The following is a 23,032-nucleotide window of genomic DNA, read 5'->3' as shown; positions in this document are numbered from 1 at the left end:
AATATTAAAGGATGAGAAGAGTACTGCATTTAGTAATCGAGTTTATTTTAATAGGTGCAATGAAAGTCCCATGACTTAAAATTTTGCCTCTAAGGCGAATGTTCTCACTGGAGGAAGAATGAAAAGAACAAACAAACAAACAAAAGCAGGCATTGGAGGTAGAACCTTCACTCTAGGCCTCTGTGCTGTTTGCACTAGCAAGATTTCTGTTTTCCTTCTCAAATGCAAGTTTATGCTGAGCACTGCCCATGGCTGGTTCCTGTTGCAAAAGCCTCCTCAGGAGGCTCCAGGTGAGCCAGCAGCTCCTCATGGCTGCTGTCATGGTCAACACTAGCTCCCTGAGCTTGAAGATGTCACATAAACCAACACAAGCAGCAGGAGACCCGCTGAGATCCCTCTACACACCTCTGCTGCCTGCCTAGGCCACCCCACTTTTCCACCTACATAAAGAGAGCTTCTGCTTGACAGAATCACCATTCCTGGTCCAACCACAAGTTCTTCCCCATCAGCGTCAGCTGCTGACAAGCAATCAGGCAGAGGAGATGAGTCAATTGAAATGCTGCCTGCGGATGCTGTTACAGAGAGGCGAGGTGCGGCTCTTCTGTAGCATTGCTCCTGCCTTCCTGCTGCTGGGTGACTGCAGCCTTTGCTCCCAGCTGCAAAAGAGTCATACAATATTAAATACATACATCGATGCACCATTTACCAAAAACATGCTCTTTTGTTCAGCTGATCTGGGTACTTGCAAGCAGGAGGGAGGCATCTGGATGGTGAGGTCTCCAGGGGTATGATCACTGCTGTTGGGCTGTGACCTGCAATGAGATGTGTTTGTTCCCTGGTGGCTTAAGTGGTATTTGTCTTCCAGACTCTGGCGTAAGGACCCGACCCATCAGCACTGTACCAGCAGTCCCCTGACCTAGGCAAAGTGTGCATTGCAACACAGACTGGCTGCAGAAATGATGAAAACCACTTCATTTGCTGCCATTGCTTCAAAAGCTGGTGGCCCTCATAATTCAGAAGCACTGACAAACCAACCTGTCGTACTCTCCTGAAGCCAAGAGCTTTCCACTACAGTCAGGAGAGCTTTGCTGACCAGCCCCAGCTGAGGACATTTAGGTTCCTGTGTGGGTCAGCAGATAACAAACAGCAGACTGAGTAGGACCTGTAGTAGTGGCACTTCCTCAGGTGCCAAACTGGGGTAAAATACATCATCTTCATGTTGCCTTGAAAGCCTGGTAAAACCGAACCCTGAATAATAAAATTTATATATTGCACTGGAGCAGAAGCCCGCAGTCTAGAGCAGTGAGCGACTGATGCTGCCCACAAAGCTTTATATATAAAGTGGTCCATCACCTATAATATAGGAGATATATACAATATACAGGAGATGTCCATCTTATTTACATCATCTGCAGTGAGCTGGTCTCTCTGATACATGCTGGGAAACAACCTGCATTTGGTAGAGCTTTTCCTGGTTCTCGATGGGGCAAAAGAAATTAAAGGCGGTGCAGAGTTAAGAGGTGTTGGAGAAGAGGCTGCGCAGACCCCTGTGGCACAGGTCCTTTCCCCACATCTGAGGAGGTCTCCTGCATCCCAGCGAGGTGGGTTCCCTTGGCTCTGCTGAGGATGTGCTGGCTGCTGTGTTTTCCTCACATTCCCCCCACCTGCAGACAACCTGCCAAGTGGTGGCCTGTCACACTGGGAAGGTGAGGAGGTGGATCGGACAAAAAAACTGAGAGGAAAAGCAGCAACAAGCCAGGGGTGGTTAATGGCCGACCCGGTGAAGCCACACGTCTGTGGGGTGCAAGAACACTGCCAAATACACGTTATCCAAGAGTTTTAACACAATTTATTTTATGCTTAAATAATCAACTAGATCATCCAGTGTTTGTTGTTTTCATACATATGTAATTAGAGCTATTATCAATGAATGCTGTTCCATATGAATATAATCAACAAATTAAAGTATTTCACCAAAACCCAAATAAAAATGCCCTTTAAAACACAGCAGCCTTAACAACCTAATATTACACTGCTAGGATGATTACAGATGATTGGCTTACTGAAAGATTCTACATCTTATAGCCAGTACACAATACAGTAATAATTTTACAGCGTGCTGCCAGTCTATTAGCTAATAATTTCTCTTCAGTTCATTTAAAAAGATCCCAAACTTGTGCTCCTTAGAGCACCAACCCACTTCTAAAGCTGCAAGCATTACCCCCGTTATAAAGCGAGAACAGATAGCACCCCCCTCCCCATAATGCAACTACTGTATATGTTATGGGTTTTAGGTAATTTCATTGAAAAATTGGCAACAGCAACAAATATTAGATGAAGGGCTTTGTGTTTACAGATAAAACCTTATTTTTCATGTTGCGGTATAGTGTTTGCAAAACTGGAAAAGATTTAATCAAAATAAGGTGAAACACATGCATCAAAATATTAGTACTCTGAAGAAAAATTTTCACAGAACTACAGAATTCCTCATTTTGGGAATCATTTAAATTTGCAGCAGATTTTAAAGATTTTTTTAAAATCAAGCTAGCGTTTTTGCATATACAAACATTATAATTGCTAATATACAAGAATCTGTGAAGATAACACCCAGAATATCCCTGTAGGTGCAGCCATTTGAGACACCTAGCCTGCTCAATGCATTTGCAATATTCTGTTTGTGATCGAAAAGGCAGTGCCTTATCAACAGTTATTCTATTTTGTTAGATTTTATACAGTGTTATTTATTTACAGCAAAACTATTGATGTTTAAAAAAGAAACAAATAGTGTTTTATACCCTGACAGTTTGGGTCCAAGAAAAATAAGGCGAGCTGTTGTGGATTTTAGTAATTTTAGTGTCTTTCCATGGTTTAACCATTTTGTCTTCGTATGTCCCCTCTGGCCACAGGAATTTATTTCTTTTGAGATGACATCAAACTGCTTAAAAGAAGCTCTTAACAGCATGGCATCTTGTATATACACTGCACTGGTAACTGCGCACCCTCCAGTCCTGTGAATGAACGTGAATTTCCATGCTCTGTAAATTGGCTCATGCTAAATTAAATTTTTGTTTGGTTGGTTTTGGTTTTGCATAAAAACCATGCGGTTAATGTGTGGAAGCAGCAAACACACACACACATTTATAGGTGAATGTTTAATTCCTGTTGATTTTTCTTCTGTGAGTGTCCCTCTAGAATACTGGCAGTAAAAGCACACAGTCCTATGGAAAGAAAAGACAGCACAAATCATTTCAGAAGATCTCATTAGAATCCATCTTGTGCCTTTCCCTGACTAAACAGAAAAGTTGCATCGGCATTATGCAGTTCCGCACTAGGATAAATCACAGTCTTTGTAGGTAGTTAATGACATGAGTTGAGTTCCCAGCATGAAGGTAAAAGGCAGCTGCAGATGTCCATGTTGCTTGTGAACTGATTTACAAATACATCTGCAACACACTGCATTTCATCACCCCAGACAAAGTACCAGCTCGTCAGATCCGACGATGACCAGGAACAGGTACTTCCTGCAGCAGAAGAAACAGCATCATCTCCAGAATGAGAGAGCTGCTGTTTTCACAGCACATTTTCATTTATTATTTGCAAGGACCCCCGTTGTGGTGGAAAACCTGCACTTCTTGCACCTTCACCTCTGCCAGTTGCTCGGGGAACGTGACCGGGAGAGCCAGGAATGTGGAATCCAACATTCAGGAGACTTGGTGGAGGACAACGCGAGGAAGAGGAGCAGCCCCATCCACCTCCCACCTGGCCCATGAGTGGCACCGAGGAGACAGGGGGTCCAGCTCCTGCTCTCTCACCCATCCAAGAACGGCCATGCACAGATAGACAGCAAGTTTGTTCCAGCTGCTGTACACCAGCGATTTCTTGCAGCAAGGAGGCAGAAAGCAGCAACACAAACCCCAGCACCTGGGCACAGTGAAGCCTGTTTGGGAGCGGGGCCTAGGGCATTCAGGCTGGCAGGGATATGCCTCTTTACTGATCAGGTCACAGGTCCATGTGCATTCCTCAGGAATGCTCACACTCTCCTTCTGTGCTAAAACAATTTGTCCTTGCCCACATCTGTGCTTCTCATAAATCTATTCTGCTGCTAAAAGCCAGCTGTTCACATTGCAGCAGTCACACTGGCTTACAAGGTGCTGTCCTGCAGAATTGCATGCAAAAATTCTTGGCCTTTTCCTTAAAATCTATATTTTGCAAGAGGTTAATTTGCAATGATGATGACATTTTTACAGCAAAATCTAGCTAACATTGGGATTCTTTTCAAACATTCAAAGGAAAAGCATCATCTCTGCCTCCCAAGCAGGATATTTTGTCTTTTGTGATCAAGAAACAAACTGGTTTTCTATTAGAATCCTCTATCTGTACAAATACATCCACTTCTGCATTCAAATAAAATGTTGTCAATAGACTCTTAACTGGTCTCACTATTACTAAACGCATATTTGGTCGTCCTTATCATATCAAAGTTTGGACCACAGAGATTCATCTTATGGGACAAAGTTTCCCCCTGAGCAAAGGTTTATCATCTAAGGACAACTCTCTGAGTTCCTCGGGGGAACAGAAGAGTTGCCTACTGGAAATCACAGGAGAGGTGGATCAGCAGTCATGGGAGCAAATCTGGTTCTGAGAAACTCAGACTGGCTTTCTAAAGGTCAGAATATGTTTCGTACACTCGGCAAGGACTGCCTTATTAATGGCATTTTATTTTAAAATGAAATCCTTCTCCCTTGTCCCCACAGTGTGTGTTGCATCATGCTTTTACGCTGGCAGGCTCTTCATCTGCACTGCTTATGGGGTTCAATACCTCATCTTGCGTTCAGTGCATTCAAATTAACGAATTTCCATTAGTTTCCCCCTGCAGATTGACAGCAGAGAAGCACAGGAGCCAACTTGGGACACAATTTCATACAAGCAGCACCATCCCTCTGGCTTGCTTTCCTCTTGTATCCTTGAGCCCCATGAAGCAGAAAGGCGTGTTGAAAGAATCACCTTCCTTTTGGAAACATCAAGCACCAAGCCACGTGCAGTGGTACTACTCTATTGGCACAGGTGGGAAGGCTCTCAATAACAGCAGGAATTTATAGGTCGTGCTAGATGGACACAGTTAGTGTTTATCAGATGCTGAAAGTACACCAGTCATCTCGCAGAGCTGGCTCCTTAGGGCTCAATCCCCAAAAGCCCTCAGCTAGATGCCACATGCGGGTCTTAATGGCACCGCTCACAGGCATGGAAAGCCCGTGCGGGCAGGTGGCTTTAGGGGCTACCTTATATTGCAGCAATTGGAAGGGACTAGTGACTCAGGAGAGACTCTGCTTCTGGCCTTCACCTCCACATCACTCTCTGGTATGTTTTTCAGCTCCTGTTTATCCTGTTCTTAAATCCTACAGTCAATCCTATACCAAACGTATGGAAAAAGGATAACACACAGACTTGCACTTCATGAACTCTTCCTCTGCCCAATTCCTAAAACCCACCAAAGCTAAGAAAATTCTGAGTAGAAAAAAGACCTGAATGTGGTAAACAGATGCAACTTGAAGCCATGAGCGCAATTGGTGGGCACAGACCTGCTCCTCCCACGTTTACAGGCACATTTGCTGTGTGACTGTAGCTACGTGATAGAGACAAAGCAGCTCCAGCTTCATGGTGCTCCGGCACACTGCTACAGAGCCTTTCAAGGGTGTATGAGTCTGTGCATTTGGTTTTTGGCTTGGGAAGCCCTTATACTGTCACAGCTGCTGTTTTCTTACAATTGTAAGGCTGGATCAACAAAATTCACAATAAACAGTTGGTGAGGATTATTTGTTGGCAAATACTGAGACACTTCACTGGCTCTTACAAGGACTTTGACTTGCATAACTGCCCCCAGGTCACATGTCTGACAGTGGCAAAAGCCTTTCACACCCAGTAGATTTACTTGTGTGTGACTCCGTTGCTCTCTGTCTTTAAACTGACTTTTAGGAGTAGAAAGTGGCATGGATTACAAACAGTAGACTTTCTAAAACTCCCCAAAGTCTTACACATGCCTCGGTATTGCTTTGCTTGATGTGCCAGGAAGCAAAGCTCAGTTTCTATACAGGAACTCCAGAACATTTCCTGCTTACAAGATCAAGGGCCATTTAATCAGCTTTGCAGCTTCAAAGCAATGTCAAAGTAGCAGAGGCAAGCCATGGTGCAGCCTTACTGCCCAAGCCATGGTGCAGACCCCGTGCTGCACAGCACTGTGCTGGCAAAGAGCTTTAGCAACGGAAGAAAATTGATCACACTGACCGTTCAGTGGTTGGCTTTCGGCTTTCACGAGTAACTTTTCTTCTCCACATGTCTGACTTCTTTCTTTGTCTTAACCTTATAAGCTTCTCCCTGCTTTAAAGGAAAAGTATTAACATTAACATAGTCTGCAGAGAGGACGTGTAATTATAAACCTGCTTCCAAAACAGGCTCCACATTTTGCTGTAACAGGATAAGTAGAAAGCAGTTAAATCACATTAACACTTCATTTCAAAGATACACACAATCTACCTATCCACTCTGCTGAGCTGCAAAAGCACAGGCCTGAAATATCATCTTGAAGTAGAAAACACAGGTCTACAATTTCAGCAGGACCCCAGAGCTGGAGCACGTGGCTCGGGCCCTTGGCAGAGCCCCTGTCACCAGCTGCAGTGGGATTCAGTGCCACCAGCTGCAGTGGGATTCAGTGCCACCAGCTGCAGTGGGATTCAGGGCCACCACTGAGGAAAATCATCTTTCCCGACCAGCCTGTGGGCCAGCCGGGATTAGCAGAGATTTCCAACAACATAGGCCATGGCTGCTGTTATGATGTTTCACAATGTCTGTGCTTTAAAGTGAGCCGGTTAGTAGTGGAATGAGGGGAAGAGGAAGGAAGCCAGCAAAACCCACCACTGAAGCAGCACAGAAGTAAAACCAACAATAGCGATAAGCAGCGCAGGTTTCAGTATCTTTAAAACAGCAAGCCCCCAAATAGAGTTCATCTTTGCTCATTAGAAGTTCAATAGTCTTCTAAAAATAAATACTCCAGTAATCACAAGCCTCATTCACATCAGAGAAAGGCATCTGTTTATGTGTGGTTATCGGCAGAATTTACCCCTCGGGTGATCTGCATTGATGTATTTGTAACTATTTGTAGTTTTCAACTAATCTAAATGTGGTGCAACAAATTGAAAATGTTTCCCCTTTGCTAGGTAGGATTATGTTTTCCCTGATAAAGGACTACAGAAGAGGGGACTGGAAATAGGTTAATTTCAACTCTCCTGTTTCTGTTTCCCCCCCCCCCGCCTTGCTTTTTTTTATTATTATTATTATTATTAGCAACAGATAAAGAGTATTTGTTATCTTTGTTTATTCCTGAATCTGTTTTCACTCAGACAAAAATTCCATTAGCCCAAATGAAAGCTTTACTGGAGCAAAGACCTTCCAGGGCCACGTGCTGGGGAACAAGGCATGGGCTCCCCTGAAGCCATTTGTCTCCAGAGGTGCTGCCTGTCCCCCCGAGGTCTCCTTGGGAGTGAGGACAGCTCAAAGCTCAGACTGCCTGTGCCTGTCGGCACTGCTGGTGCCCCCTGCCAAGGACAAAATTCTGTCTTGGATACCATTGATGGGGATGTTCACGTTCCCCTGAATCCTGCAAACCCCCTGTCATTAGCACAGGGGCATCACGCAGGTGGGTGAGAGGCCGGTGGGGACCTGACTGCAGCTCATTCCTTTGGGCTGTGAAAACACAACACACTACACCTGCGGGTGTAAGGCACAAATTCTGCGAGGGCTTAACCAAACCCACAGACATGGATCATCTTGATGGCACAAAACAGGATCTAAACCTATGGTTTATACCTGCTGCTTGTTATAGAGAAACGGACCTTCATGCTTCTGTGCCAACAGAATTCAGCTGGGCCCCCGACACAGCCCCTGCCCACACACAGCACAAGGAGACACCCCTGCCCCATTACCCAAGCACCCAACTTGTCCATAACTGCAAGCACCGCACTTTGCCAAGGCTTCTTGTTAAATGCAAACCTCCAGCCCTTTAGCAGCACTTTCTAGCAGTCACCACAACCCTCTACGTCTACTGTTATTTCCTGGTAGCACCCATTCCATTACCATTTCACCAACTCTCCTCTCATGGGGGATAACAATGCGTCTTACTACCTTCCGGGTGATCTGTGGGAAGCAATACGTGAAAAGTATTGTTTGGTTTTTTTTTTCCTAGATTCTAAAGGGAGAAAGTATGTTAAAAGTTACTTGAATGCAAAGACTTAGAGCAGTGATGTAATTCGTGATTACTTTTCTTGTGATGACGTTGCCTTCTTCGTCGGTAAACTGTTCCTCTGTTACAGATTCACCAGGAATGTTTTTTGCTTCCTCACCCTAAAGAACGTGTTATAAGATTAGCAACACAGCCTATATTCTGCCAAACCCACACATATTTCCACACCAATCCAAGCAACAAGCACATGCTAGCTTCAACTTTATATAACTGTTTGCTTTATGTCACACATGTAGTATGAAAGCCTTGCTCATTTAGCATGCCAATACCTGCACATTTTTTCTACAGAATGTGTCCTTAAAGCCTGTAGTGAGCTTCTAGCACATTGCTTTTATTAACTAATTCATGACATGAAGCTCTCTGGGCAACAAATCATCTTGTAGTCAGTCTGAGTCCTGTGAGATGGAGGCACAAATTCATGACAATATAATCTCTAATACGACATCCATTTCACAGTTTCCCAGAGACCAGCACACACAGAAACATGGTCTAACACCACAATAAGGTGAGGGAGATATGGGATTTTAAAAAGACAGCTCTGCTAATAGCTTGCTAAACACAGGAGCCTAAAGACACACACAAAAGACAAAACTTCTGAGCATTTACAAAAAGGAGAAAAGTCTCTTACGTGACATATAGTAATGCTTGCCGAGGAGCCTCGGTAGCCTGGGGCACAACTTACTGAGATCGGACACACTCCAGCCATCACTGCTTGTGGCACCAGTGATTTATAGAACCAGCGTAAATGAATGTAAAAGCAATTTCCTAACTGCTATGCTAGTAACTTAACACCACTACAGGAATTATTGCTCAAATTATAAATAAATGACATTACTTTAGAGTCTAAGGCTAGCTGGCAGTCACGAACTTACATTCCAGAAGAACTGTGATAATTTTGCATCATAAAGTCATGTTTCCAAACCTAGGTGCTTAAAAAATATTCATCACCTGTGCTTATTTATTTTATATAAATAAAACAAGTCTAATCACAATGTAGTCGGCCTACATATGAAAAATTTCCACAGGCAAATGAATAACCTTTTAAGCAAAAAACCAAAAATTTTCTTAAAACTTTTCTTCTCTCCTCACCCTCAACCTGCTATGGAAAAAATTGCAACTAGAGGGAGGAAGCAGAAAGAAACATGGTATAAAACATATAAGATCAATATTAACAACAAAATAACATTTGAAATGAGATTATTACACCTCAACATCAAGCTTTCATGATGTTTCCGTGTACTAAACAGCACAGGTCAAATATATTTACTATTTGCTTTGATCTGTGTGCTACACAGTTGTCTACACAAGCTTTTGGCACTGCTTTATAGTGAACAAATATAGTGATGCCATGTTTATTTTTTTTAACTGTTTTCCCTACAAACGCAGCTTTTTCAATATGTACATTATAACATCAAATTTGTATGCTGTTTCTAAGCTCTAAACTAAATAAACCTTTCCTTTCATTTACAAGCCATTTTTGGTCTTTTCTATATCCAGACTTTGCCATTTTCCTCTCTGTAGCGGGGCGGCAGAAGCTGGAGGGGAGCACTGGAGAGCAGATCGCAGCCCCCTCAGCATTTGTCGTTATTCAGAAGTGCAGAATTTTTGCTTATTTTGTATTGAAAGCTGTAGCGAAATTATTACCTGACAATTAAGTAATCAAACAGTTTTGGACATTTTGTATATCTTTTCCCCAACGCTTTCACTATATATATACTGTACAACTTGTTGAACGTTGATGCTTCAGGAAGCATCATGAAGAGAAGGGCAGGTTCCACAGCCAGGCAGGCGTCACTGCGTATAGATGTAAAGATGAGGTCACGCGTCTGAGATACATGTTGGGCTGAAGGGACCTGGCTAAGATTCCCAGGCCTGGGAACACTGGCACCCTACAAGAAGCACGCCAGAACAACTGGCTGCTGAAGCATTCAGATGGAGCCTGGGCTGGGCTCGTACAATTCATCCCCCAGAGGACTCTACTAAGGGGTCACAGAAAGAAGAAATGATACACCTGCCTAAGTACTGATGTCAGGCTACATGCAGGCGGGAAGGAAGAGGTTGACCCCCCTGGTGAGCAGATCTGAGTCCTGCAGCCTGCCCCTTCCTTTCTCATGAACCAGATAGCAGAAATGAGAACAGCACGGGGGCTGATGCCATGGGAGGGGAGTGATAACTGGGTGAAGGTTTTGGGAACTGAAACCTTTGGGGTTTCCTAGCCACAATTAACAGAGGGGAAATATCAATTCTGGAGACTTTATACTTTAATCAGAAGCACAGCATATGGGGAACTAACTGCAGTTTCTTTCCTGGCCCTCCACCCATGGGCTCAGAGACTACCCAGTAGGCTCCCACATGATGTCCTAAGGGACAGGAGATGTCCCTCCCACCCCGCAGAGCACAGACATACGGAGAGGTTCCCTCTCATGGATAGGATCTCCAAAGCCACTACAGTAAAAGCCATGAAAAACAGAAATAAAATGACATGGCCAGTAGCAAGGTCACCAGACTTCCTGGCATGCCAATACTGCTTGCCTGTACTGGTCCTTTGACTCCTTATTGCCACTATGAGCAAGGTTATTCCTTAAAACATGTTAGTGCTCAGCTTTAAAATGAAAAAAAATGGTTGATACACTGAAAGATGTCTCTTGGAAGAAAATTCAGTTTTAAAGGTGTTGTGAGTCTTGTTTTTTAATTAGCTACATGCTCCTTTAAGCACAGTTTAAGGATAAACGCTGTGAATACTCAGCAGTCAGCAGGCATGAAATCCAGCTTTCACAATTCTCTTCCTGGTGGGTAGTTAAACAAATTGCAGGAGAGCTCACAATTGGCAGGAGGTAGATCTGATTTACTGACATTTCTAATCCTATGCAGTTATAAAGATGAATGTTTGCTAGGATAAAAACAAAAAACAAAACAAACAAAAAAACCCCACCACCTTACCCACTGGCAGTTTTACTCGTCAGATCTCAAACCAGCTTTGGGTTAGAGTGGCACATTAGATGACCTTGTCAACAAAAGCTGTTTTTTAACACAAAGGTGGTGCATCTGCGTCAGAGCTTAAGAATAAAATTATCTCTGCTGCATCATACTAATGGTGGCTTCATTTTACCCTTGACCAGCTGAAATCACTGTCACAATACCAAGAGCTTTAGGAAGGCAGGGAGAAAACTTAATACTGTGATTACTGGAAGCTCAGTTATATCCCTGGGACTAAACCATACAAAGGCTGCACTCTGCAAGCCTCAGTCCCAGAACATGCCAGGAAGCTTTGCAAAGCAGAGTCCTTTAATGTCACCCTGCTCATTGGAGTGTAGTCCGGCCAAAACCAGCTGGTATCCTCTCTTTGCCGCTCTCCAGGGCAGGAGAAGCAAAAAGCAGCTTCCTTAAAGTCTCCTGCCAGCTCCACTGATTTTCTTAATAGTTATTTGCAGATTATGGGTGTTCCCAGGGACCTGCAGATAAATGGAGTTATACAGTCGGTGCTGCAGCATTGTGCCAAAGTTCACTGCAGATTTGTCAGAGCTCTGGTTTTCTTTCGTGTTTGTTTGGTTACTAAAGGGATAATAGTCCCTTTTATTCCTCCTATAAATCCAGTGTTGTAACAGTGGAGAAAAAAGGTACGACTGGATGTCTCTTACCTAGACAGACTGAAAGGAATTTAAAAGCAGACAGAAATAAGCAAGATGGAAAGTTCTTAAATGTTTAATTTTGCCAAAGATCGGGACAATGCTGCAATGGGAACAGGACCTGTACAGAGCACTCAGACCTCTCCCCTTACTAGCCTGCACCACCATCAAGACATTATCCTTCCAGTCTCGAGATCACATTCCTGTAATGCATAACCAGCAGCTGCGCCTCCGTCTCCTCAGGGTCTCAAGCCTCTGTGGCAGTAGGAACAAACATCTTTCTCTAAGGTCATTTTCATTAGTGAGTTCTGCCTATTCAGGGAGACCTTGTTAATCAGATGCCACAACTCACTCTCTCTGCCTGTGCTGAGTCTGTACTTGCTTGTTTGCAGATGTATTGCTAAAGCCATAGTGTGTGTGTGTGGCGGGGGGGGGGGGGAGGTGAGAAATACCAAACCAACAGGCAGACAGGCAAACCAAGGAGATCTGAAAGGAAATGGTGCCATAAATGAAGCAGAATATATAGTCCAATACTGGGAGCTGGGTCACAGGTCTGTTGCTTGTTGCATGGAGAACAACACAATGAACAGACCTTATAACAGCACTTGTAGTCTGTATCTTAACTTCTGTGTTACCTTACTGAGGCCAGCAGCTCCATCTAGGCCCATCCCTTCTGGGGCAAGGGCACTTACAGGCGATCCTGCAGCTCTCCCAGCCTGGCAGGGACTCCGGCAGAGAGGCTGCGCCCAGCTGAATACACAAATGGAAATGCTTCCCTTGTGACTTATGTGGGGCACAGGCCCTCAGTTCTTCTCACCTACAGCACAGCCACATTTTTCCTTTCCATAAATAAGTCTCCTCTGAATAAGAAGATCATGAAAGTTGCTGGTTCTAGTTTTGACTGACTGCTGCTCAGGCTCCCATGCCACTCCTCCAGTGCAGGCTGAACCAAACCATCCTCAATCGGTAATGGGGGCTTTCATGAGCAAAATGTATGGAAAGAGACAAATCTTCAATATAAATTGGCAAGAAATAATAAAAGATACAAAATTACATCAGATTTGAATAACCCCTGCTTAGAAATCTATTTTATTTTCCATTACAAAATTCTACCATAAACCTTTTGGCAAGAACCTTCCTAAACAGTTTTTGCCAAAAGTTTGTACCCATGAAAGATTTAACAACCTCCCAAAACGCATGAAAAATTAGACATTGATTTCTGCCATGACTGAATAAAAAGAGCTTTGGATCAGGCTGTGAATGTGCACATTGTGGCAGCACTCTTATTTTTCCCTTGTGTGCTAATTGCTCACATTCCTGCACTACCATAAAAACCCATTTCTTTTGCAATGCCCCATCCCATCAATCCACCATGTGAACAGAAGAAGGGAAAGGAAGCAAAAACAAAAACATCTGCACTACCTTGAGGTTAGAATACGATCCTATTACATGTGGAAATGGGCATCAGTCCTTGCTTGTCTGGTTTTATGGGCTCAGCCCTCTGAAGTGCTAAATCCCATGGGAATGTGCTCGAGAGTGCTGAACACTTGACAGGACTCAGCTCTCGGATTGCTGGGAAAATACCTCCGGGGGAGAGAAAAGCCTTTCTCCATATTTGGGCCAGGACAGAGAGCTAAGGTAGCAGTTAAACGGAAATAATAGTGTTAGCAATAATGCAGAATGGCACTGAAAGGAAAAACAAGTTGGGAAAGAACAAAGGTAATGAAGTAATTCAGCCCCAACAGTAGCTGTGGACGCACATAGCAAAGCCTTTTTTTCCACAGGTCCCAATTTATCCTCAAGGTTTTGGCATTACCAAACTTCATCCCTGCAGGCTATATGAGTGCCTCTGCTGCTTTTAATGCAACAGTAATGAATATACGGCAGGCAGTAATGAATTACGCTATGGTAAAACAACGCAGACCCCATGCGGAGCTCTGTCCAGCGGAGGATCCAAGCGGACCCTCATCCCCTCCCCACCCCTGCTGCTGGCACAAGCCGGCAAAGTGGGCTCATGGCAGGGGCACAGCACTGCCATCTATTTATGAAGCCTGTGCCTAAGTTTTTCAGATGTTCAGACCGTTTTTTTATTCCAGAGAATGCCAACTCAACAAAGATTTCCAGGCCTGGCTCTAAGGAACCGTAAGACAGTTTAGGGTAAGTACTCTCCTGGTCCAGGCATGACTGCAGAAAAGCCTGGGGGCATTCCATCATCAGTGTATGGTGAGCTTGCTGCAAGGGGGACTGGAGAGTTGGAGGGGAAAATGTCCTTGTCTCCTACTCTCCATCGCCCCTTAACAACTGTTTGGCTACCCAGGAGTTTCAGAAAACACAGGAGGAGAACGACAGGCTCATTCCCTTCTCGCTACTACTCCGTGCAAGTGATGCCAGCCCCACTTGGTGCCAGCTACAGAGAGGGGCTACGGGTTGGGCACAGCACCCATGGGCCAGGCACTTGGGCACTGGCAGGGGACAACCTGATGCTCCCACCATGCTCGGGGCCATATAGCACAAACACCAGAGCGATTTTTAGCCAGTACACCGAGAGAGTTGCTCTGTGTGCCTCCGAGCATTGGATCCCAGGACCTCTTCCTTGCATGAAGAGTTGCTCTTCAGCTTGTGCCTGCCCTCACAGTGATTACCATTCACCCAATCTGAACCTCTGCTCCCAGGAACATGCAGAAATTAAAAGTCCAGACCCCTACCAATGTTAAAGCTTGATTCTTCCACTTCATAGCACTATTTCATGAACTTTATGTGATCAAAATATACCTGTTGCAATTATTGTTTCCACTATTAAACTCCTTCACTAAAATGTCTGATGATCACTGCTTTGAAAATTTATCTTGTTCTGTTTTAAGCTTGTATTGAGATGCAGTGTGGAAGACAAAAAAGCAGCCATAAATCATCAGAAAATAACAGAATTGCCTTGTCATGTACAGGAGCACAACTGGTATACTAAAGAAATTCAGGGTGAAGACAGACAGAAGTGTCATCCCGCCTTTTCCAAAAGTGTCTGTATCTTGGACAGATCAGCAGCTGTGCAGAGCAGCCTATCTGCTCTCCACATTACACAAGAGGTGCAGTGTCTGTATGCATACTCTTTTTCACAAAGCATGGAAATAACAGCAACATAGAGATGTGCAATCAGAGCATTGTGAATTGGTCCAAAGCAACAATTACATCTTAGGCAAACTGAGCTAGTGCTGTCATAATGCTGCGGTGGCTGACTGTCTTTTTTCATGGCTTGACTACATGATTATCTAATAAGAATCTTATAAATCCTGTAAGGTACTGAGAGATTAATATAGTGGTTTCTGATCCAGAATTATTTTCATATGCTATATGCTGCAGGTGAATAATGCCATACTATATGACTATACAAGAAAAAAGAATGAGGGCAAATGCAATTATCTATATGACTCTGTCATTGCTCTCAGTATATAAAGCATGTTGTGCTGTAAATAAAGGCCATCTGTAAATAAATATACTAAATAAAGCCTACTGAAGCCACTGTAAAGACAGTTATGAAGTTTTGTAGGCTTTAAATAAGGATCACCTGTTGTTTTGAGAAGGTTTTCCAGAACACATTAAGCACTTAGGACCACAAGTTTCAACCAGAGTACATGGCTCATACTGCCCAACATCCTACCCATGTACATTCCAGCAATTATTTAACTTATAATTTAGGTCCTCTTTTTTTTTTTTTTTTCTTTAAGAAAATAAAACTTTAAAAAAAAGGTCACCTCTATCTGTCTGCAATTCACTTTGCTCTACATCAAACCAACATACTGCATCTAGCTATAGCCTCTAAGATGCCATGCAGAGTAGTGGCAGCAAAGGACACAACATGCCATGCACCACAGTTGTCTTCTAGCAGAAGACAACTATGAACCTCTGGGTTAAGCAAGGAAAGGCTACCTAGCACTTGGTTATAAATATGTACTGGCAATGAAAAACACACTACCAGAGGGACTCTAGTATGCCAAACCTGCCATTCTGACACAGCAGTTCAAACCCACGGCCATGCCAACACCACCTCGGGAATGCGAATCACAAAAATACCTTCAGAATCAACCGCCGTCGGTAAACTCTTGTAGTAATTCTCTGCTCTTCATCTGAGCTCGAATCACTTTCAATCTCACTGTCACTGTCACTACATTCCTAATAAATGCAGTTTTAGTACATTTGAACAGCACACTTGCAAGACAGAATATGCTGATCAGGACTCGGAGAACAACACAGAGGTTATCACAGACAGTGTGTTTTTCCTGTCTCTATTATGCACCTAATGACTTGCAGTTTTGCTCTTAAAATATATGGTGGGAGGAGGCCTTTTTTCTTCTCTGCTTGCTGTAGCTTGGTAAGTATACCAGGTATGGAATATCTTAGCAACTCTTAAGTCTTAGAAAATGGTATTTGGAATGCATCTGACCTGCAGAACTTCTAAATCTTACATAGTTGTCAAAAATTTTGTGTACAAAGAAAGCTTGTCATAACTGCTTGCATTTTTCTCCTCAAAAATGAATACTTCCAAGGTATGGGAAGTGAATTCCCTTATAAAGACAGGCAACAGTCACACAGAAAGATTCAGTGGAGCACCTCCACAAAGATGATTGCAAATAAGTATTTTTAATTACTTCTCCATGTAAATGGCTTTTTCCTGGTCAGTATTTATCTACTTCTGAGTAGCAGAATCGTAGTGCGATGTATAATTACTCTGTTATTGTCAAGTGCATTTCTGTTTCTTTTTTTTGAATCTGGCCCAAGGCATCCCAAACAAGAAGCATTTCTCAGAAATAATGTGCAAAATAAGAGTAGGTATAGGTGGTTGAAGGAAAAAAAAATAAAAGGAGTATATAACAAAAAGCATTTGGGGCAGGATGACAGTATTCATCCATGTGTAAAGTCTCCTGTTGTCCTCTGACACCAGCCAAATATATATACAAAAATTATAACCCAACCCTATCCTGAAGAAGTAACAGGAAGTAGGAGAAGATTCCCAGAGGGCATGGAAGTTTTGGAGGAAACATTATTTTTAATAAACAGCTTCAAGTGGCTTATTTGTGATGGAATTCTGACACTGGGAGTCACCTCAGCCATTCAGTGGACATCCCCCTCTCTGGGATAATAAAACAACTGTGCTGTGCTCCTCTCATTTAAAAAGATCACTGGAATCTGACGCTTGAGCATTCATAGAGAATTATGTGGCCTATCCTGTCACCACACTGCTTTTGTAAGCTTTTGGGCATTTACGTAGGCTTGGGATGAGGCCAACAATTTGTGTCATCCCTGTCAGCAAGCAGAAGCCCAATATCAGTTGTCTGAGTTTTTATCTTTGTGCAAACTGTGTGTCAGCCCTCACCCTGCAGGTGGATGACCATTGCTTCTTAGCTCTGCCCCAATGGGTCCTCAAAAAAATCTCTTACGTGGGAAGTAATTTTATTTCCCCTTTCTTTCCACAGATAGCTGTGTTTCTTCCATACTTTTCTCTTTATGCAGCATTTCTGAAGAACACCTTGCAGAAAGACTGCAGTTGAAATCCCCTTTCTGTTTTCATGACAGCACATGAAGTGTCTCACCATTCATTGTACTGTACTAGTAATTAAACTATTGACTTCGAATTAGATTAGAAGATATCATTGAAGGAATATCAACAAGGTATTAGAAGCAATTCTCGTTGTCATTCTAACACACACTAGTTTGTTACCTCTTCAGGCTTTGTGAGAGATCCACGTTTAGAAATGATATTATCTTCTGATACCAGTTCGTTCAAGATCATGTTTATAAAAAGACCTGTTACTTAGAATATAAGATTATCACTCCTTACCTATAAAGCAAAAGTAGTGCAAAAAGCACGCATAAGAAAAGTATGTGCTTTTTCTTCCCAGTGAAGATAGGATATCCCAAAGCAAAGAGCACACAGAAGTGGATGGCAACTTATCTTCTCGCTGACGGGAATCCAGAGGGGAAAGCGCAGCACTGTTAAACACCTTTAGTGTGCATCTATCGCTGCGTTTAAACTGAGCACGATGCCGGTCTGAGGTCTGCCCGAAAGCCTACCAGCACTAAAGGAACTCTGCCATCTGCCTTTAACTGCCTTTGCAGAAGGCTCTTACTTACAGTTTTTAAGTATTCCAGTAATTAGCAAACATTAGGAAAGATTGTCGCTGCTTCAACTGTATCACGAACTAATAACAAGATAATAACGATCATATGCTGCATAACAGCTGAGACTGATTATGTTACCATCTAATAAAAGAATTCGGGGTTGTATAATCGAAAGAATAGTTTAAAATTAAGTAATTCAAACCTGAATGATGTATTGCAGGCAACCACAGTCAACATTTTTACTGTGCTACAATAAAAAAAAAAAAAAGACTAAAGGACTATATAATTTAGCAGCAATTCTGCTGAAATACCTCGCTTCCAGAAGGTATGATCTCTTCCTGTATTATACCCAGGAAAAGACAATCTCAGCAGAGAGAGGAATACAGAAGAAACTGCAATTTCTGTCTGGTTCCCTGCCGCTCCTGTGGCCTATTCCGTGGCAACCCTCCCACTGCCGGGGTGTCAGATACATGCAGCTCCAGGGCTATAAGCCATTCTTTGAACCAACTTCACTTTTAAGCTTCTGGGAAATAAATATAAGCCACTGAGAAAGCTATGAAGTCTTCATCGTCAGAAAACAAATTTATAACTGATGTTTTGCAGTTGCGGATGTGAAAGCCAGGCAAGGTAAAAATGAAGGGGAGCCCCTATGAAGTATTTTAAGAAAGAACCGCCACCTGGAAAAGTGCTTTACACATTTGGAAATCTTCTGATTCCCCTTGGCCGGATGCCTTTTTAAGTTGGGATGAACAAAGCCATGAAACAAAAAAACACCCCAAATTTATTTTTCTGCAATTTAACAGAATAAAAAAAATGCTGGGGGTGTTGGGGACAAGGAGTAGCATAGGGGCTGAAGAGTCCATATGTCTCTTTGCTCACTTCAATGTCACAAAAAAGAACAGAAACCAGTGGCATCCCCTTCCTGGAAGCAGATGAAGAACTGCTGAGCTGTTTGGCTCTGTTTGCACAGGTGGTATGTCAGGGCAGGGAAAAGGCTTGTTCTGCAGTAATGCAGGATGGCAATCCCAGAAGCTGCTCTAACCTTTTCCAGGGCTCAGGAGCCCTGCTTGGCTCCCCTGCCCGCCTCGAGCTCCACCTCATTCTGTTCACACTGCAGAATATAAATTTCCACTAACATCCAGCTTTCTTAATTTAGCAGTGAATAGAAAAGGCATAAAAATGATGAAAAAAAAAAAAACAAACAAAACCAAACCTGTCACAAACAACATTACAAATCTTACAAAAAATTATGTCAAGCAGTATGTCAAGCAATAGGGACTGCTCACACAGTTAATAATTACAAGACATACAGTACCTTCTGTTCAGACATTACTACTCCCTCCTCCTCTTGGGTGCTTGTTCTTGGCTTGCCATCCTCAGAAGTACTCCAGCTCATCATCTTCACACTGACAGGCACAGATGTTCTGTTGCCTTCTGTTGTTGGCTTGCTAGTGTCTTCCAAAGATTTCTGATATGTTGTTGATGATAATGTTTGCTCATCAGTAGCAGCTGAAATTTGGGACTTTGTTTTCAGGGCTTCTTTGTCACTCTGTTTTCCCACATCATTTAAAGATTCCTGAATGTAGGATTTAGTTTTTGCCTCTGCTGAGGATTCAGAGAGGCTTCCATTTGTTTCCGGCTTCCCTGCTTCTCCTTTGACATATGAGGTAACAGAATCCCTACATTGGTCCGAGCTACAAGAAAAAGAGAACAGACAGCCATTCAGTGCTTAAATCACACACAGAAAGGCAAAGCACCAACCCTCTTACTGAAATTTCATTCTGAGCACATGTGTTTCAGAAAAAGGAAAATTCTAAATTCAGCTTGCAAACATCAATCTATTTAATAGCCCTGTCCTCTGCATCATGGTGTCTTTTCAGAAGATACTAGAATATGGTGAAACACTAGAAATAAGGCCAAATGTTTTCTATTAATCCCCTTTCACTTGGGGGGAAGGGAAGGAAAACGAGAAAGAAAAATACACAAAACCTATCGTTTCCCTTGTATAATCAAGAGATAAATCCCTGAGGCACTAAGTCTTTAACCTGTTCTCTAGCCAAGGAGGTGATGAAAGTATCTGCTACCATGTAATTACCAGTAATGACCAAATAATTAATGTTATTTTTACCATCAAACTACAATAGCTGTACTCCAGATAAATCATGGCTTTTAAAAAATGTTGGTGCCTAAAAATAAATCCTTAGACAGTACAGAGTTTCAATAAAACACAAAGCCACAGGCAAGGGAGGTTACTACAAGATAGAAAGCTGACCAAAGTTTTGCCTCACGTTACCTATGGACAGGCTTAACTTGCACTTCTGATGCATGGCTTTCTTCTTCTTTTTTGTTTTTTTTCTTGCTTTTAAATAAGCACTACAACTGTACACAGAAAATACTATAGCTATTTTCTGGCAAATGTCTTACGAAAGATAGTAAATTGAATTCATCTAGTTAGAAATTGATACGTTATCTTCTTAAGGAAGCCCTTTTAGTTCTAGAATTGATCTGTTTTACTTATTTAACACAATATAAAATGCAGAATAACAATGCTTGCTTAGCAGAGCAGAAATCACATTGGTAGTAGATCAGATGTGTTACAGTTTTGGAAGACAATCAGTTTGCTGAAATCTACAGCCGCAGTCCCAGCGGATTCAATAAGAGAATATTTAATGCTATCTGGAACCTTAAAACATCCTGAGTCAAAGCTGCAAAGGATGTAAACTGCTGACAGACAAATGATCACCCTGCAGATAATAATTCTCTGCTGATTTACAGCTCACGCAGAGCTGGCTCCTTCAGTTAGTAATCGAGGGAGCCACCTTCAAAACAACGGCAGGCAGGAGCTCTTCGCCCAGTGGGTACCAGTAAGGCTGGACACGACAATGCATATTGTGAATGTTGAAAGCTTAAGTAGGCCCAAGGGGACGCTGGAAAAGCTCACAGAAGAGAAATGCACTGAGGATAACTATGCAGAAAGCACCCATCTCAGCAGGTCATTATAATGAAAGTGAGTGGAGCCTGGGAAAGTACTGAAGGAAAATAGTGTATACATCCCCTCTCCTCCTTCCCTAAGCATCCTCTGTAGCCACTGCTGGGAGGCAATGTCTGGGACTAGGAGAGGATCTGGTATCACCATTCTTACGCCTTGTAACCTCATTTCTTTAAAATTCTAGTAAATTAGCATGACATAGCAGGCTTAAAGTGTTATACAAACAATGGCAACTTAAAAATTGGCTTATTGAAAAAGCAATAACTATCTGAGGGAAGGCAACTATCACTTTTTATTTTGAATACATATATATATGCGCGTATATACATACTCTTATACAACAGTAGAACAGCAGCCTCAGCACTGTTCCCAGAGGTGAAAATGGGAAGGTTTCTTATACACACACACTCTTAGACAAAGATGCTCACCTATCATCCAAGCGACCTAGCAGGCTACCACCTATTCTGCGTCCTGATGTCAGTGGCTCGGTGACACTTGACGAGTCAGTCTGCCAACCTGTAATTGAAGACATCTCGTGTTCTGCTTGTTGAACACCTTTAAGAATTGACCATACTCTTTCTTCCGTCATCTCCTCAGACTCAGCTCCTTCTTCCAGTTGAATGTCCTCAAATAGAGATTTAAGCTTTTCTTCTGTCATCTCCTCATCAGTACCAGACTTTTCTCTCTCAGGCTGTTCAGTCCTTACTCCTGTTTTACTAGTCTCTTCACTCTGCCTTTGTTTAGCATCTTTTGATATCCCGCCATAACTACCAAGATACCGTGGAAAATCCTTAAGGTCCACTTCCTCCAACTGGCTCTCGCCTATGGAAATATCTTTAGGTGTTCCTTCTCTAGGCACTGAGAAATCAAGTTTGCTGTCGTCCAGTGAAGTGTCTTCTTCAGTCACCACTGGTGGTGCTGCTGCTGTACCATCTACATGTCCCTGGGAGGTCACTAACACGTCACTCAGTCTACTGGGAGTTCTAAGGGGTGACTCTAGGCTAGAGGTGTCGCTAAAGAAATCGTCCTGATGGAAAGGGGTGGGCGGCACGAAGCGCAACCCAGTGGGAGTTTCCAGTTCCACTTGAATGGAGGGATAACCTAAGGAAGACAGCACATTTGGACTGACTGGGACAAAGCATGGAGCAAATAAGCAAATGTCAAATGACTCATGAGTTACATAAAGTATGAAACGTATGAGGAGGTGCAGGTGTATAACAACAACTGCAGTTCTGATAGGTTTCTTTACTTTGTCCCAAATAGACGGAACAAAAAGTGAGTACTGCCAGTGAATAGTACAGTGAAGCCAATACTTTTGACTATTTTCTAAATAGTCTGTAAAGATTTCAGCAATTGGTTTTGCAGCCATTTTAACATATTTAAGCTATAGCAGATCATCTTAAGAGCATGCAATAAATCAAATGTGGACAAGGATGGTTGTCCCTTTATATCCAATACAATCTCTTCCAGCCATGTTATGTAAATCTATCTTTCCCAGTTTTTATGTTTTTAAATTTGGAAGTTTAATAAATAGATTTTCAAGACAGAAGTAGATCATAAAATTGGACAGCCACTTTTTTGTCATTAGGTATTATTTCTAAAACAGGTCCACATTTTAAATATACTTTCATATAAAAAAAAATACCAGCAATACAATGCTACTAATAAATATCTTCAGTTTAACCATAGAGCCATGAGAATGGAATAGTTAAAGAATGAGAAACAGAAATGGATCCTAATGAGGATACTGAAGAACAGTTGATCTAAATACATAGCAGGATAAAAAACTAAAAAAAGGAAGTTAACAAAGGGATAAGAGGACATAAACACAACAAGGGAGAACTATATGAATATTTCAGGTACAGTTAAGCTATTCAGGTGAGAGGACTGTGGTGAGTAAGGAGATCTTGGTGATCTTGGAGAGTGATGCGATCTTGGTGACATGGGTACAATCAGATACACTGATCAAATAGAGAGAGAGAAGAAAAAAATGATGAAAACATGGGAAAAACA

The 23,032-nt window shown here is 42.5% G+C and overlaps 1 protein-coding gene across 29 annotated transcripts in view; it reads right to left on the bottom strand.

Moving 5' to 3' along the window:
• Positions 1–1,826: 1,826 nt before the first annotated feature.
• The window catches only part of ANK3 (ankyrin 3), a 359,991-nt gene continuing 338,785 nt past the window's right edge, over positions 1,827–23,032 (bottom strand). For 11 of the 29 annotated variants that reach the window (XM_065842855.2, XM_071811684.1, XM_071811683.1 and 8 more), the window contains 6 exons: positions 21,448–22,120; positions 19,346–19,724; positions 8,311–8,394; positions 8,128–8,187; positions 6,283–6,375; positions 1,827–3,218 (listed from right to left, as the gene is read on the bottom strand). In XM_065842855.2, the coding sequence (XP_065698927.1) occupies positions 6,307–6,375; positions 8,128–8,187; positions 8,311–8,394; positions 19,346–19,724; positions 21,448–22,120 (1,265 nt within the window). In that variant the 3' untranslated portion in view covers positions 1,827–3,218; positions 6,283–6,306. Of the gene's footprint in view, positions 3,219–6,282; positions 6,376–8,127; positions 8,188–8,310; positions 8,395–15,984; positions 16,084–19,345; positions 19,725–21,447; positions 22,121–23,032 lie in introns of all 29 variants that reach the window. The other 18 variants (XM_071811700.1, XM_071811701.1, XM_071811703.1 and 15 more) reach the window with 7 other exon arrangements.

The sequence above is a fragment of the Patagioenas fasciata genome, chromosome 8 (assembly GCF_037038585.1).
Source record: "Patagioenas fasciata isolate bPatFas1 chromosome 8, bPatFas1.hap1, whole genome shotgun sequence".
NCBI lineage: Eukaryota > Metazoa > Chordata > Aves > Columbiformes > Columbidae > Patagioenas > Patagioenas fasciata.
This window is presented reverse-complemented; position numbering and strand designations above follow the sequence as displayed.